The 15565-nt window shown below is 46.9% G+C and overlaps 1 protein-coding gene across 1 annotated transcript in view; it reads right to left on the bottom strand.

Annotated features, from left to right (window-relative positions):
- LOC139341983 (neuronal PAS domain-containing protein 3) overlaps nucleotides 1-15565 on the bottom strand; it is a 253655-nt gene that overhangs the window by 65071 nt on the left and 173019 nt on the right. Inside the window, exon 5 of the mRNA XM_070978782.1 lies at nucleotides 4909-4998. Coding sequence (XP_070834883.1) covers nucleotides 4909-4998 — 90 coding nt within the window. The remainder of the gene's footprint in view (nucleotides 1-4908; nucleotides 4999-15565) is intronic.

Below are 15565 nucleotides of genomic sequence, written 5' to 3'. Positions count from 1 at the left end.
GCAAACACACACACACACACTCTCATCTGGAAGCAGGCCAACTCAATCCAGTGAACAATAGAGGAGAGAGAGACTCTCCTGGTTCAGGCTGCATGTCGATCGCCCTGCATGTGTCAGAGTGAAAGAGGGATTTTAAAGGATCATTCCACCTTTTTTCCATCCAGGAAGCCAGCAGGGACGCACAGATGGAGCCTGGTCCCTCAGCGTCTCATACATGAGACGGAGCAGGCGTTTAACTGCCTCCACTGTAAACCCATCCACGGCCCAATCAGACCCAGAGCAGGTGACGTAGGTGACGTAGTATGAAGAGGTGTAAATAACAATGAACAGACTGAAGACCAGCATGACAAGAACGACCTGAGACGACAGAAACCTTCGATTTTTTAGTTTGCTCCAGCCTGCAGCCGCTAACGCCTGCACTGCAGCCGGCCACCAGGGGGCGATGAAGACGTTTAGGCTGCCGCGTCCTCCGTCTTCACACGCAGTCACAGGTGACATCAGTCTGACGTCCACACTGACAGGACAAGTTCTGAAACACCACTCAAAGAAAGTTTTTCTCAAAAACGACACGATGACTTTCTTACACATTTGTCCTCAGAGGAGACGCCTATGGGTCATGCAGTGTGTGTGTGTGTGTGTGTTTGTGTGCTCTCCCACGCTGCTGCCGGCCTGGCATGAAGTGGAGCTGGCTGCCAACCATATTTGGGCGTAACGGGCGAAAATCCAGCAGACTAATTTGGGTCTGGCCGGGACGACGCAGTTATTATTTTCCTCTGGACCATCAGGCAGAGGACACACAGCCATCTGCTGCACACGCACGCACGCACACACGTACGTACACACACACACACACACACACACACACACACACACACACACACACACACACACACACACACACACACACACACACACACACACACACACACACACACACGTCTCAATTAGATCACTGAGAGGGCAGCTGCAAGCGTTGCCTGGTCTCATAAACAAACTCACAAACACAAAAAAACATTCAAATGTACATGAACACACGCATTTGACACGTGCCCGCGCATACACACACGTGCACACTCTCACACACACGTGCACGCTCACTCACACTGCGCTGTGCTGCCGGATCAACAGGGTGTCACACAGCGACAGATTCTCCTGCTGTCTGTCTGCACAGAGAACGACAGGAGACACACAGACAGAACGTTTCCATCCACCTTTAGAACGACCACGAAGACAACGGAGACAAACTGCTGACAACAAAAACAAGTCCCCTATGTCTGTTGTCCTCTTGTCTCTGTAGATCATTGTGTCCCCTGTGTCTGTTGTCCTCTTGTCTCTGTAGATCATTGTGTCCCCTATGTCTGTTGTCCTCTTGTCTCAGTAGATCATTGTGTCCCCTATGTCTGTTGTCCTCTTGTCTCTGGTCTCTGTAGGTCATTGTGTCTCCTCGTTCATGTCTCAGCAGGACGTTCCTGTTGGAGTTGCTCATTTTAACTGAAACTAATGACTCTTTTCATTCTGGATCAATCTGCTGATCATTTTCTCCATTGATCAATCGATCGATTGGTTTGGAAACTTTGTGAAAACAGTGAGAAATGTGGTCACAATGAGGCCAAAGTGACGCCTTCAGCATGTTTGTTTGGTCCAAAGCTCCACATTACTACTTCAGATCAATGATGCAAATCAATGCAATTATTTTCTGTCAATCAATTGATTGATCATGACTAACCATTTCAGCTGTCGTTGCTGTATCAATGAGAAAGTTTCCAATAAATGGCAGAAGGAAAACTTCTTCTTCTGCAGCTGTAAAGGAAGTAGAGTGCGCCTCAGTTCACCAAAAAAGCTAAAAAAGACAGAACTCAGACGCAGACAAGCTTTTCGTCTCCTTCACCGTGGACAGCATTGAGGAGACACGCCGTCTGAAAGCCTGCAGCCTGTCTCTGCAGTCTTTTATTCAGTCCCCACTCGTCTCAAGTGTTTTCAGTCTGTCTTTGGTTTCTCTGTGGAGGACACGGACAGAACAGGAGGCCCTGAACGCGTCCTTCAGAGGCTGAGTCCTGGACACGTGAAGACGGCTGCACGATCCTTCGAACTGCGCAAAGGTCAACATGAGTTCCATCAGACACACGTTCAGCCATCATGATCAGGACATGTGAGGGGACAAAGCAACGCGGCGAGCCCTGAAGCCTCAGACTCATCACGAGCTCGCCGAGCACCTGAACTCACCGCAGCACAAACATCAAAGCAGACTGCATGAAACCAGGAAGTCGTCAGGAGACCGATGGACACCGACGCAGGAATGGACACAGCCATAAAGTCCATCCCATGATGCCTCAGTTTGAGGAGCCTCTGCAGCTGTTTCCGTCCTCTTCAGACGTCAGCTGATACAAACTGACTCACTTCGTTGAGCAGAAACAGGCCTGATGAAGTCTGACTGTTCAGTTTTAACGTCCTGAAGGATCTCCACGTTTCCGCGTTTGAAGTCATAAAGTTGCCGATAAAGTTTTGATGAAAGTGTTTGGGCCTCGCTGACAGGCGGCTGTAACGAACTGCAGCTCGTCAACGTTTTACTGCAAACAATTAAAATTCAAAAAACGGAGAGAAAGTTGAAAAAAGAGGAAGAGCGCGTTGGTGTTGGGGGAGGAGGGACTTTAACTTTACTCAGCGGCCGTGTTTAATTACAGCTCCGCTCTTTGTTAATGACTCTATTAACGGCCTGTTTGATTGGCCGGCCACGTCCGCCGTCTCCCCGACGAGACGGCAAAGAAACGAGCTAAACCGGCAAATCCTCTTTACACATAAATCTGCCTGAAGATTGTTTCAGCGCCGGCCACCGAGCGAGAAAATTCATAACCTCGTCAATTTGTCAAAAGGCTTAAAAAAATCCCCCCTCACCTCCCCGCCACCCAGCCATTTTTCCCGCACGCCGCGATCTAATTAAAGTTGAAAAATAATTAGCGATATATTTTCCTTCCTTTAAAAAAAGCCGAAGAGAGGGAAGGGCAGTGATTAAAGGAGAAGAGGAGGAAGGAAGAGCAATTAAGAGGATGGAGGTTGACGAACTCTGTGTACACATGTAGGATTACAGGGTGAGACCGGAACAAGGCGAACACAAGCTCGATCTCTCGCTCTCTCTCTCCGTCTTTCACTTTTTTTAATCGGCGCTCCACTTCTTCAGCAGCTGATAAAAGCCGAGAGAACAAGATAACCAGCTCAGCGGAGCCGGCGGCAAAGCTTAGGGGACCCAATTTGACAATTAATCAATTATTTGATAGAAATCATCAATCAATCTCGGTGGGGGAATTAATCCAGGGGGAGGAGGGGGGAGGGTAAAGAGAGATAGAGAGACAGTGACGGGGGGGGGGGGAGTGATGTGCCTTCCTCTTTAATTTGGTAAACTGATTGGCCTTTTTTCGCCACCCCCACATCTGAGAGCTTCCTGTGTCTAATTCACAGAGACAAGGAGCTCGATTGAACTAATGGACAGACAGAGACAGACAGAGGGACAGACAGACAGACAGAGTGAGGACGATGGTGAAGTTCGGCAGCTCGGTCAGTAAACGCTGCGTATGTCGAGGAAAACTTAATCAGCCCTGGAGGACATGAAGCTGGAGACAAACATGAAGACGAGCTGAAATCTACGAAGACATTTAAGTCTTCAGCTCCAGCCGTGACGACACACTGAACCACCAGTCAGTCACGGCTGGAGCTCTGCTCGGAGACGCCCCCGAAAGTCCTGCCAGAACGCCGACCAAAACAAACACGGAGGCCAACCACAACAAACATGGACGCCAACCAAAACAAACACGGAGGCCAACCACAACAAACATGGACGCCAACCAAAACAAACACGGAGGCCAACCACAACAAACAAGGACGTGGATTTACCAAAAGCACAAACTGGTGTCGGCTGAGCTCAACAGTACGCATCAGCATGCAGAGGAGGGGGGGGTCCGGCAAGTAAAGGTCTTGGATCTTTACTGTTGTTCTGCGGTGCATTCAAGGACTGTAGGAATCTCCACATGTAAGACTCAGCTGATGAACAACAGCTTTTCTTTAACAAAAGAAAATGATGTGAACTTAACATGATGCATGAAACCCAACACACACACACACACACACACAAAGCTTGTCAATAGCGACTCATTAGCGCCTCCAAGGTCGATGTGTCGACCTTCAGGATGGACGCCTGTCTCTTATTAACAGGAACTGGTGGAGAGTGAACCAATTGAGACGCTGAACTCGTTACCAAGCTGACAAAGTACAATGAAGTGTCTCGGACACACACACACACACACACACACACACACACACACACACACACACACACACACACACACACACACACACACGCGCACACACACACACAGAAATAAAATATGCGTCATTGCTCACTGCACAAATCAACAACCGTCCGACGAGCTGATGAGATTTGAAATGAGCCTTAATTTGTTGGGAATTGTCTTTGGTAATGATGAGAGAGAGAGAGAAAGAGAGAGAGAGAGAGAGAGAGAGAGAGAGAGAGAGAGATGAGAAAGACAGACAGATGGAGAGACAGAGACAATCAGAGGAGAGGAAGATGGACAGAATTTACAAGAACCAAGTAAAACCAAACTACTGTGACTGGACTGAACTGAACTGTGAGAACCTTCATCTGTACTTTTGTACAGACAGACACACAGACAGACAGACACACAGACAGACACACAGACAGGCAGACACACAGACAGACAGACACACAGACAGACACACAGACAGGCAGACACACAGACAGACACACAGACAGGCAGACACACAGACAGACAGACACACAGACAGACAGACACACAGACAGACACACAGACAGGCAGACACACAGACAGACAGACACACAGACAGACAGACACACAGACAGGCAGGTGTACGACTCACCTGTGACAGTCCCAGGTAGATGGAGACGGTCTCGGAGATGTAGAGGAAGCGTCCCTCCTTGTTTAGTGCAAATACGAACCCGTCCAGAGACTGAAAACAGACAGAGACAAAGAGGTGAACTTTCCCTTCGCTGCAGAGAAACGTTAACATATAATGACAGTAAGAAGTCAGAGCTCACAGAGGAGCTGCCCCCTGGTGGTCAGGAGTAGTAACACCTCCATCACTGCAGTGACAAAGGTAAATCTGTCACAGCAACACTGAAAGCACGTGTGATCAGTGAAGGTGACATTTACAACTAATGCAAAGGTTATAATTACTAATTACTTTCATATGCAGTAAAGTTAGTGAATCCTTTTGAGAGAAGTAACTAGTTACTGTAAGTAATCTGAGCGCTCAGGTTATGAGACAGTGCTGCCTCTGCTACAGTGACTCTGGAGCTGAACCCTGTGTTTATTCTGCGCCTTCAGCGGCTTCCACACCTCCAGCTCTGAACCTTACAGCTGTAACGTTTATGGATCAACACAGAAGTAAACGGTAACTCCAAAGGTACACCTACAGACTACAGACACTAAAACTACTGCGACAAGAGCTCGTACGGCTGCCAACAAAGTTCACTTCACACCTAATGACCTCTAATGACACACTCACTGCCTCCTCTAACACGTGCGACTCGTCTGCTCCTCCTCTGTCCTGACAGTGACGCCGATGGAGGCGCAGCTCCGCTCTGCAGGAAGCTCTGACATCGCAGCCAAACTCCGCCGACTCGATGAGTCTGATTGGAGGAGGAGGAGGAGCGGAGCTGGACTCTCTGGAGGCCGTGAGGGAGAACAGGAAGCTGTCCAAGCTGGTTAGCATCCTGAACGTCCCCCCGTCCCCCACCCACCCGCGGCATGCCGGTTGAGAAGAGAGGCATCTTCAGCCAAAGACTGATACCCTGATAGCCCCCAAGCCGGGGGCTCAGGCACTGCTGGGGTCTTACTGGACTCACGAACTGGACAACTTACTGTGACTTGCTTACTTACTGCATAAACCTGGACATACACTCCCTCACTTTCACATTAGTACTCAGTGTTTCCCCTACCATTGTACAAGGAGACTCCCCCCAGGCCACAAAAAAAAAAAAAAATCAATATGCCAAAAGTAAGCCACCGATCCATTCATTCATAAATCAATAATCATTTACGTTCAGGCGCCTCTGTGTGGCGCAACGCAAGTCGACCTGCTTCGTTGCCTAGTAACGATGCGAGTACCGCTGCTGAGAGCGCGGGCATATTTTATGGGATGTTTAAGGTTTGTAGCTAGCCAACTATGGCGCCGCCGAAGAAAAGAAAAAATATTGTGGGTGACAGACAACTTAATATAAAGAAGTTTTTCTGCCAGACTCCAGAGCCAAAGAAAAATAGATGAAGGGAGAGTGACCGAGGCATCTCTAAAGAAGGTCACCCAGTCAAAAAAAACCCAGCTAAACACAGAACATCTGGCTGGGATCCCAAATGGCTTAAAAACCATAAATACAGCCCTTGGTTGTACCACACTCCCCATGGCAAGTTTCCAATTTGTTGTTCAGCTTATATTTTTGTTCTGATTGAGCTTCTTTTTTCTGGTAAGCAATAATGATGAAAACAACACAGACAATAGGCTAGTTTTCCACTGAGGGGTCACTTTTCCCCAGGCACTGTCAAATGAATGTAACTCTGTTATAATAAAACGAATAAAAACTTTGATGTTTAAAGTTTGTTAAATGTTTACATTATGTATAACTGATAGAATCTCAGTTATGTGTAGGAAACTCTCCTACCATCTCACCACAAAGCCTTGGTGAGGTTCTTCTCTAACAAATCAAGTGCAGCACAGAACAATGCACGCTGTGTGGTTGAAGTGCCAATGTGTAATCAAGCATGTTCCATTTGTGTGCAATAAATGCACCTTATCAAGTCACCCTCTCCTGGAGATCTGGGTCAACAAAAATTGAATGCAAATATAATAATTGTAGAATTGCAGACTGCTTGCTGTGCCACCTGACTTAATCCAACTGCGCCAATACACCATCCCACGCGTCTCGTCTGTTCAGGGTTTTTCGGTGGGTGCCACCGGGCCTGAAAACATTCTAGGGGAAACACGGGTACTTGTGTGGGTTTTTGCAGTACTCACTGTGTACTGCTGCTGTGGCAGTAGAAGTATCTGAATACGTGCTTCCTGCACGACACACGCAGTGTTTCACTGAAGGACAAGCAGCAAACTGAGACTCCACACAGCGATCACTGTCTCACCTGCAAAATGCAGAGCGGTGCATTGTGGGATTGTTAGCAGGAAGCTACGTTTGGACAGTTTTTGATGTATTTTCACACTCAGATAAAAGGCGGACAGCAAATACTCTCTATAGTACAGGCAGTACCCTTCAGTACTACTGCAGTACTACACAATGCAGTGTCTTACAAGGAAAGACAAGTCTGTCCACACACACACACACACACACACACACACCCCCCTCAGGTGTGTCTAATAGTGTATTTATGTGCAGATCACGGCGGAACACTCGACTTCAGCAGCGAATCTCTCTCACACACACACACACACACACACACACACACACGCACACGCACACGCACACGCACACACACACACACACACAGATCTGAGTGTGTCTAATGCTGTCGTTATGTGAAGATCATGGCAGAACACTCAACTCCCTGAGCACAATACACTCATTCAAACACACACACACACGCACGCACACACACACACACACACACACACACACACACACACACACACAGGCACTAATACTCCTGAGGTCAGGCAGGTTAATTACATGTGGTTCCCTACTGTTGCTGCTGATACACCAGGTCTGAGCACCTGAGCGTGTGTGTGTGTGTGTGTGTGTGTGTGTTATATCCACTCTGATTATATGTTTGACTGAATCTCTGGTATTAAAATGAATTGTCTTCATGCATGTGAGAGTGAGACAAGAGGAGGCAGAGGGACAGACACACACAGTGACATGGAGGACAAACAGGAGACAGAAGAGGAGAAGAAAGGCCATATGACACTCATATGTGTGTGTGTGTGTGTGTGTGTGTGTGTGTGTGTGTGTGTGTGTGTGTGGCGGCTGCTCCTCTGCTAAGTCTGCTAAGTCTGCCCTCCCAGCTAACGAGATGCTAATGAGATGTTAATCGTCAACGAGCCTCATCAATGTCCGTCTACACTGGGTTCCTCATTAACACACACCCTGACTCATCCTGTGTGTGTGTGTGTGTGTGTGTGTGTGTGTGTGTGTGTGTGTGTGTGTGTGTGTGTGTGTGTGTGTGTGTGTGTGTGTGTGTGTGTTATGTTCATTCAGGTGTGTGTCGTGCGTGTTGTGGTCCAGACTGCTCTTCTCCATGTTGTCGCCCTTCACAGGAAACGTCTCCTAAGACGTCCGTTATCCTCAGATGACATTTATAATGCAGCTCATTGTCTGTGTGTGTGAAATCAGGTGATTCCAGGTGTGAATACCTGTGGAGTCAGAAACATGCTGCAGGAAACACGACCAGGCCGGTCTGACCAATCACAGCCCTGGTTGCCTCTGCGTATGTGAGCAGGATGTCAGAGTTGAACCAGGAAGCAAAGCGTGAACAGCTGACTGCTGGGTAATGAACCCCGGATGATTCAGGGTCTAATCTGTCTTTACCGACCTTCTACTTTCAGGTGTTTTTTCTATATTTTCCACGATGGAGGCAGGCGACGCGGCCACTAAGCCTCCGCAGGTCACGGATTACTCCTCGCACTCTTAAAGCAGCACAACACAACAGTGGAAGAGGCTGAGATGTGCAGATAATCACAATCTGTGCTTCTCTTTTTGCAGATTGAGGTCCAGGTTTAGCAACAAGCAGCTCCAGGTGAAGGAAAGCAAATCTGCCCATTTCAGAGGGATTAAAGCGGATTAATTAGAATTGGAAAGCGAGTTGAAAGGTGGAAGCGGGTGTGTGTTTGTGTGTGTGTAAATTATGCTGATATGACGCTGATGTAAACACACACGCACACACACAGATGTGCTGTAAACAAACATAACCTTGCTGGCTGCTTTGTTAAGTCCCAGGTTGCCTCCCAGAGGTTAAACAGGCCTCAGATTATTAGAGTCCAAGCAGAGCTCACACCAAACACCAGCTCCTGCTGCATGTTTGTCTTTTCTGCCTCTTTTGGTTTACACCAGGAGTTATGTGCAAGGTCGGCGGGGTGCAGAAAGGTCAGGGAAAGGTTGCGCCATGCACAAAGGTCGGTGTAACACTCAAAAACAACATCCTCGTCTCAGAAACTGACATTTTCTGCAGGAGCCGCAGACGTTAAGAACAGTGATGATCAAGGAAAACAGAAGCTGGAGCCACTTCAGGTTAAAACAGGGAACACGTGCGGAGAAGTTTGGGCTGCTGTCAGCAGAAGAGCATGTGTGAGATTATATTTGTCAAATTAACCCCCAGAACAGGACCCTTAAGTGAACCACGCGCTCGTGCAGGGACCACAGATGTCCATCAGGAGGAGGACGATCGTCTCAGCTCTCAGCACACCGACAGAGACCACCATTCAACACACCCTGAACTAGGGCTGGGCGATAAAACGATAGCGATATGTCTCGCAATAGACACGTCATCAATATCAATATAAAATGCGTTCGATAAAGCATTCGATCATTTTTTTTTCTTCGTCGGAAGAAACCTGAAGTTTTGAAGCAAGGTTGGTTGCATGAACAAAGGCATTCGCTCTCAGGTAACCGAGCAACGTAGGGAGTAATCACTGATCAGTGAGAGAGACACGCTAACACGTCAATCATGTAACATTATCAAGTTCGGTTGCACCATCTCGTTGCGTGTTTGTTGCTCCGCGAGGAGTGAGATGAGAAACAGAAAGTGAGCGCTGCAGCGAGCGAAGAAATCGTCGATAAAACAGGGAAAGTCAGCTCGCCAGTATGGAGTTTTTTGGATTTTATAAGTCGGACTGTAGTCAGACCAATGTGGTCTGTAACTTATGCAAGACTGTCGTCCCCACCAAGACCAGTAACACCACAAACTCATTGAACCAGCTTAGCCGCGCTCACTCTTTGGAGCGCAGCCGTATTCGCCAACGTCCGCCAACCACAGCACCACCGACAAGCAGCTGACCGCCATGCAGAGGTATCTGCTTCAGCGCCTGATGACAAATCATCTAAAAGGCACGAAGACGTAACGGAGGCAGCGGCATCTCATATAGCTAAAGACACGCTTCACTGAGCTCTGAGGAGAAGCCAGCTTACAAACAGCTCTTATAATAAAAATCTAATTGAACAGTTCATGTATGTTCAGAGGAAGAAGAGTGACTGAAGTTGTTCATATGTCGAGGCTGGTTTTATAGTTCAGTCAGTGTTACTGTGCTGTCTGTCATGTTTGTTTGTTTGTTTGTTTGTTACAGATGTCAAGTCCACCTCAGTTTCTGCTTTGTTTCTAAAACACTGCACATATCTGAAAACATTTTATTCAGCAGAAGGTGAATCAGCTGTGAACTTTCTGCACTAAACCTGCAGAAAAAAAGTTCTCAGGTTTCTCTGTTTACATTTTTACACTTTTTTTACATTTATTATTTGAGTGTTTTCCATGGTTGTGTTGACATTTCCTTTCCTTTCTGCCTTGATAGCTGAGGGATTATAATCAGAGGAAGGTTCAATTTAAAATAAAAATGTTTAAATTGAATGTATTTTTCTCCTGGTCCTTATTTTAAATAAGTCATAAAAAATATCAATAATTATTGATATCGACCGATATAAAACACTTATATCATGATAGAGTTTTCAGCCATGTCGCCCAGCCCTACCCTGAACACAGCACTGATGCTGGAGCTAACAGCTAACTGTTAGCATACTCATCCATCCATCCATTGTCTATACCCGCCTATCCCTTTCGGGGTTGTGGGGGGGCTGGAGCCTATTCCAGCCGGCATTGGGCGAGAGGCGGGGTACACCCTGAACCGGTCGCCAGTCAATCACAGGGCAACATATAGAGACAGACAGCCATTCACGCTAACTCTCACACCTAAGTGTGTCACCACTATGAGCATGTTTTTGGGCTGTGGGAGGAAGCCAGAGAAAACCCGGGAAGAAGAAACACGGGAAGAACATGCAAACTTCACACAGAAAGGCCACGCCCGACCCGGGGCTCGAACTGGCGACCTTCTTACTGTGAGCCACGTGCAGTACCTGCTGCACCACCGTGCCGCCCCAGCGTACTCATTGGTACGCTAAACTCAAAGAGAGTCTTGAGCTTCGTAGCTCATCTGTGGCTCATTGATTGATTGACACATATGCTGACCAATCAGTGATGAATTTGTGCGCGTGGTGGAAACACCAGTTAAAAAAAAGCATTCTTGAGGAACTGTTTCGGGTCTTTATTGATTTACATCATCAACAAACGGAGCGCCGTCACAGACGACGTCCGAGCATCTCAACTCCTCAGCATTCACATCTAAGACCAATCCCAACGGCCGACTCACAGGACAAAGCAGTCGAGCCAGAGGAAGCAATGAAACCAGTAGATCCAGTATGAGCTGACCTCAGCCTGTTAGGTGGGATATTGTTTTTCATGCTCTTTGTTGTTTTTCACTTGTATTTGCATATTAATAACACAAACAGACACACTGGGACTTCAGATTGGTCTGTGTGTACGTGCATATTTCTGCCTCATTTTTCAGTGTGTGTGTGTGTGTGTGTGTGTGTGTGGATATGTGTGAACATGTGACCAAATGTTTGTATGTATCACTGCGCGTGTGTATGTATCACTGCGCGTGTGTGTGTGTGTGTGTGTGGCAGACAGACCAAGGACGGCACTCAGACACACACGCAGAGAAGGAGGAAACAATACAAACACGCACAGACACGGTGGACAGAATGGACACAGGAAAAGTCATGCACCGACACACACGCAGAAACAGCAAACTAACATGCTCACACACACACACACACACACACACACACACACACACACACACACACACACACACAGAGTCATTGTCTCTATCTCTTTTCCTCTGTCTCTCTAAAACACACACACATACACACAAACACACACCCTGTGGCGGCAGCCTGCCTGTGTGTGTGTGTGTGTGTGTGTGTGTGTCTTTATGAAATCACAGAGGGTCTGACCGCCTCATAGTAATTATGCTAATTGCCTGGATGCCCTTGCCTTTATTTATGCGCGGCTGCTAAGATAAATAAAAGGAAATTGCTTTGGATCTAACTGTATTCATTTCAGCATGCTAACTAGGATGCTAACGTTGGTGTGTGCGTGAGCGTGTGTGTGTGGAGCAAGCGAGCAGAGGGGGGCGGGGGGGCGAGGCGCAGATTTGTTTACCCTTCACAAATTCTGCAGGTAATTGCAATTTTGATTGTACATTTATTTATTTTATTCTGTGTGTGTGTGGACGGATTGTATTGATGTGTCTTGTGTGTGTGTGTGTGTGTGTGTGTGTGTGTGTGTGTGTGTGTGTGTGTGTGTGTGTGTGTGTGTGTTTCGTTGTATTAACCAGAATCCAACAGAAAGCTCTGCAGCCTCTGAACCAAACCACTGAAACTCACCTTGAACTCATATTAATCTATGAACAACGATGCGATTCATTAATTTAAGAGGATAATTAATGGATTCACGAATGATCGGAGCATTAAGAACAGCAACAACAAATATTCTGATTGTAAATTAATCTGCAAATTCAAAAGGCCAGAGGAAACGTGGTCAGGACGCTGTTTGACCAATGAACAGTCAGACCAACGATCAACGAAGGAAACACACTAATTGATCTGACTCTAAAAACATATTGAGGCGATTTTAATTCTAATTTTAACGTGATTTGATTTACTAAAAAACACTGAAGACATCCTTTAATCTGTTACCTTGAAGGAGCCTGAACTGCTCATTTAAGGTGGAAAGGGACCGATTTAAAGGCAGTGGAGTTTTTTTTTTTTTAAATCTCTAAAAACATTAATCCATCCAGAAAACTAATTAAAAACTCCTTAATCTGTTCTAATCCACTAATTCATCCGTTCATCCTCCAGAATCTGGAGTCAGACTTGAGACTCGACGACAGAAATTAGGATTTGACATTTGACTTGAATTTGAGGAAAAGCTTTAAAGCGAGTCTCGACAATCTGAGCTGCTGAGCCTTAACTTTACAAACGCACAAAAACCAAGAGACACTCTGAGAATAAAGAGACGAGCAGGGCGAGAACGGACGTCATGTGATCATGTGACGTCAGAGTCCAGATCACATCCTGCTCCTCAGAGGATGAACCCTTTAGATTCACCACATGATGCTCCTGCAGCGCCTCACCCACAATAAACTCTCCATGCAGGAACACACACACACATACACACAGGCAGGCAGGCACGCGCACACACACACACACACACACACACACACACACACAGAACCCTAAAGAAATCTATAAAGAGTAAAAAGACATATGCACACACACACTTAGAGGCACACACGGATCTAAATGTTAGGCCACAGACAGTGAAAGAAAGAATTAACACACACACACACACACACACACACACACACACACACACACACACAAACGTCTAAATCTGGGCGTTCAGACAGTAAAAGAAAGAATTGCAATTGATTAGTGAGCGCTGCTGAATGGCTCGCTCCCTCTCTGCTTCCCACCTCCTGCAGATTACTGCATCGATCGGCCTCTCACACACACACACACACACACACACACACACACACACACACACACACACACACACAAAACAGATGAGGCCATCTTTTAACCATTCAGAATGGGTGGTTTAAATGTTACTGTCTAGCTGCCTGCCTCTTAATGACAAATGGAAAAACAGACTCTGTGTGTGTGTGTGTGTGTGTGTGTGTGTGTGTGTGTGTGTGTGTGTGTGTGTGTGTGTGTGGGAGAGAGAGAGAACAAATGAATTCTAAGAAGGACAGAAAATGGGGTGATATATAGGAAAACGACAAATAAAGAAATCAAGAAACAAAGAGAAAGGGAGAGAGGGAGAAAGTGATTAGCAAGGAAGAGAGAGAAGGAGATCAATGGGGAGAAAAGGGAGGGAAGGGAGGAACAAAGAGCAATGGATGAAAAACTGTAAAACAAAAAGAGAAAGTACAATTATTGAAAAGAGAGAAAGCTTAAAAAAATGTACTTGGCCTAAAATATGTGGACAACCAAACTTTAAAAGCAGCATCATAAATCTGCTGCTGACCCCAGATCAGTTTCTGTAGGTGACGAAAGACAGAAAGAAGAAGAATGACAGAATGAAGCAGTGATGGAGGGAGAGAAGGAGAGGAGGAAGAGGAGAAAAGGAGGAGAGGGGGAGATAAGAGGAGAAGGAGAGGAGGAGAGAAGAGGAGAAGGAGAGGAGGAGAGAAGAGGAGAAGGAGAGGAGGAGAGAAGAGGAGAAGGAGAGGAGGAGAGGAGGAGAGAAGAGGAGGAGGAGAGGAGGAGAGAAGAGGAGAAGGAGAGGAGGAGAGAAGTGGAGAAGGACAGGAGGAGAGAAGAGGAGGAGAGGAGGAGCATTACTGAGAAGCAGGAGAGCAAAGAGTGGAGGAACAGGAAAGAAATGAGCAGGCAGCCAGAAAGAAAGATGGAAGAGGAGGATATTGACAAGTGTGGCGCTGCCTTTAATTGCAGTGCATTATGGGTAATATATGACTGTTTGTTTGCGACCACAGAGGAGCTTTAACACCCCCGCTCCTCCACCTTTCCTGACGGAGGTCTGCTGATGAAGCTGAGTCCAGATGGAGACAGTGTGGACTCATTCGTCTCTGTGTTTCTCTGCAGCATATGGCTCTTTACAGTCTGACCCTCTGGGTTTTAAAGCCACAGTTCATTCATTTGGATCCCAGTTTGATCCCAGTTCACACATTAACAACAACTGGAACAACTGGAGCAGCAGATCCTCAGCTGCACGGGGACAATAAAACTGTCCCTCAGCTCCTGTAAACACAATGTTTGCCTGGTTTTATCTCCATCAGCTGCTTCTTCGTTCACACCAGCCTGGTCTGCTGGACGCCTGCCAGGCGATGGCGACGTCAGACTGATCCCAGATCAGGTCGATCCCTCGCTCGCTTCGTTTGTCCTGATTGTACATTAACGTCACCATTTTACACCAAAGCTGCGCCTCAAAACACTTCATGTTCTCATCCTAAACGACAGTCTGAAGATCTGCCTGCAGATCAGGTCACATGATGCTTTCTGCTGTCAGTCGTACGGGAGTTTGAACTTCTCCTGTTTGAAAACTGAACTGTTTCCTGTCCAACTCATGCACTGACAAGCAGCATCAAGAGCCAGGCTGACATTCTGCCTGCAAAGGTCAACACACACACACACACACACACACACACACACACACACACACACACACACACACACACACACACACACACACACACACACACACACACACACACACACACACACACACACACACACACATCATTATAAGGACAAACAAACACAAATCGACACACACACACAAACACACACTCAATGTCTTGCTATCATTGCCAAGTCCAAAAGGTCAACTTCATGCTGATTGGTGATAGAACTATCAAATGAACCAATCAATAGCCGGGGGGAGGGGGGGGGGGGGGATCTAGAGGAAGAGTGATTTGAGATGCCGACACAGCCAGAGAG

The sequence above is a fragment of the Chaetodon trifascialis genome, chromosome 14 (assembly GCF_039877785.1).
Source record: "Chaetodon trifascialis isolate fChaTrf1 chromosome 14, fChaTrf1.hap1, whole genome shotgun sequence".
Classification (NCBI taxonomy): Eukaryota; Metazoa; Chordata; class Actinopteri; order Chaetodontiformes; family Chaetodontidae; genus Chaetodon; species Chaetodon trifascialis.
This window is presented reverse-complemented; position numbering and strand designations above follow the sequence as displayed.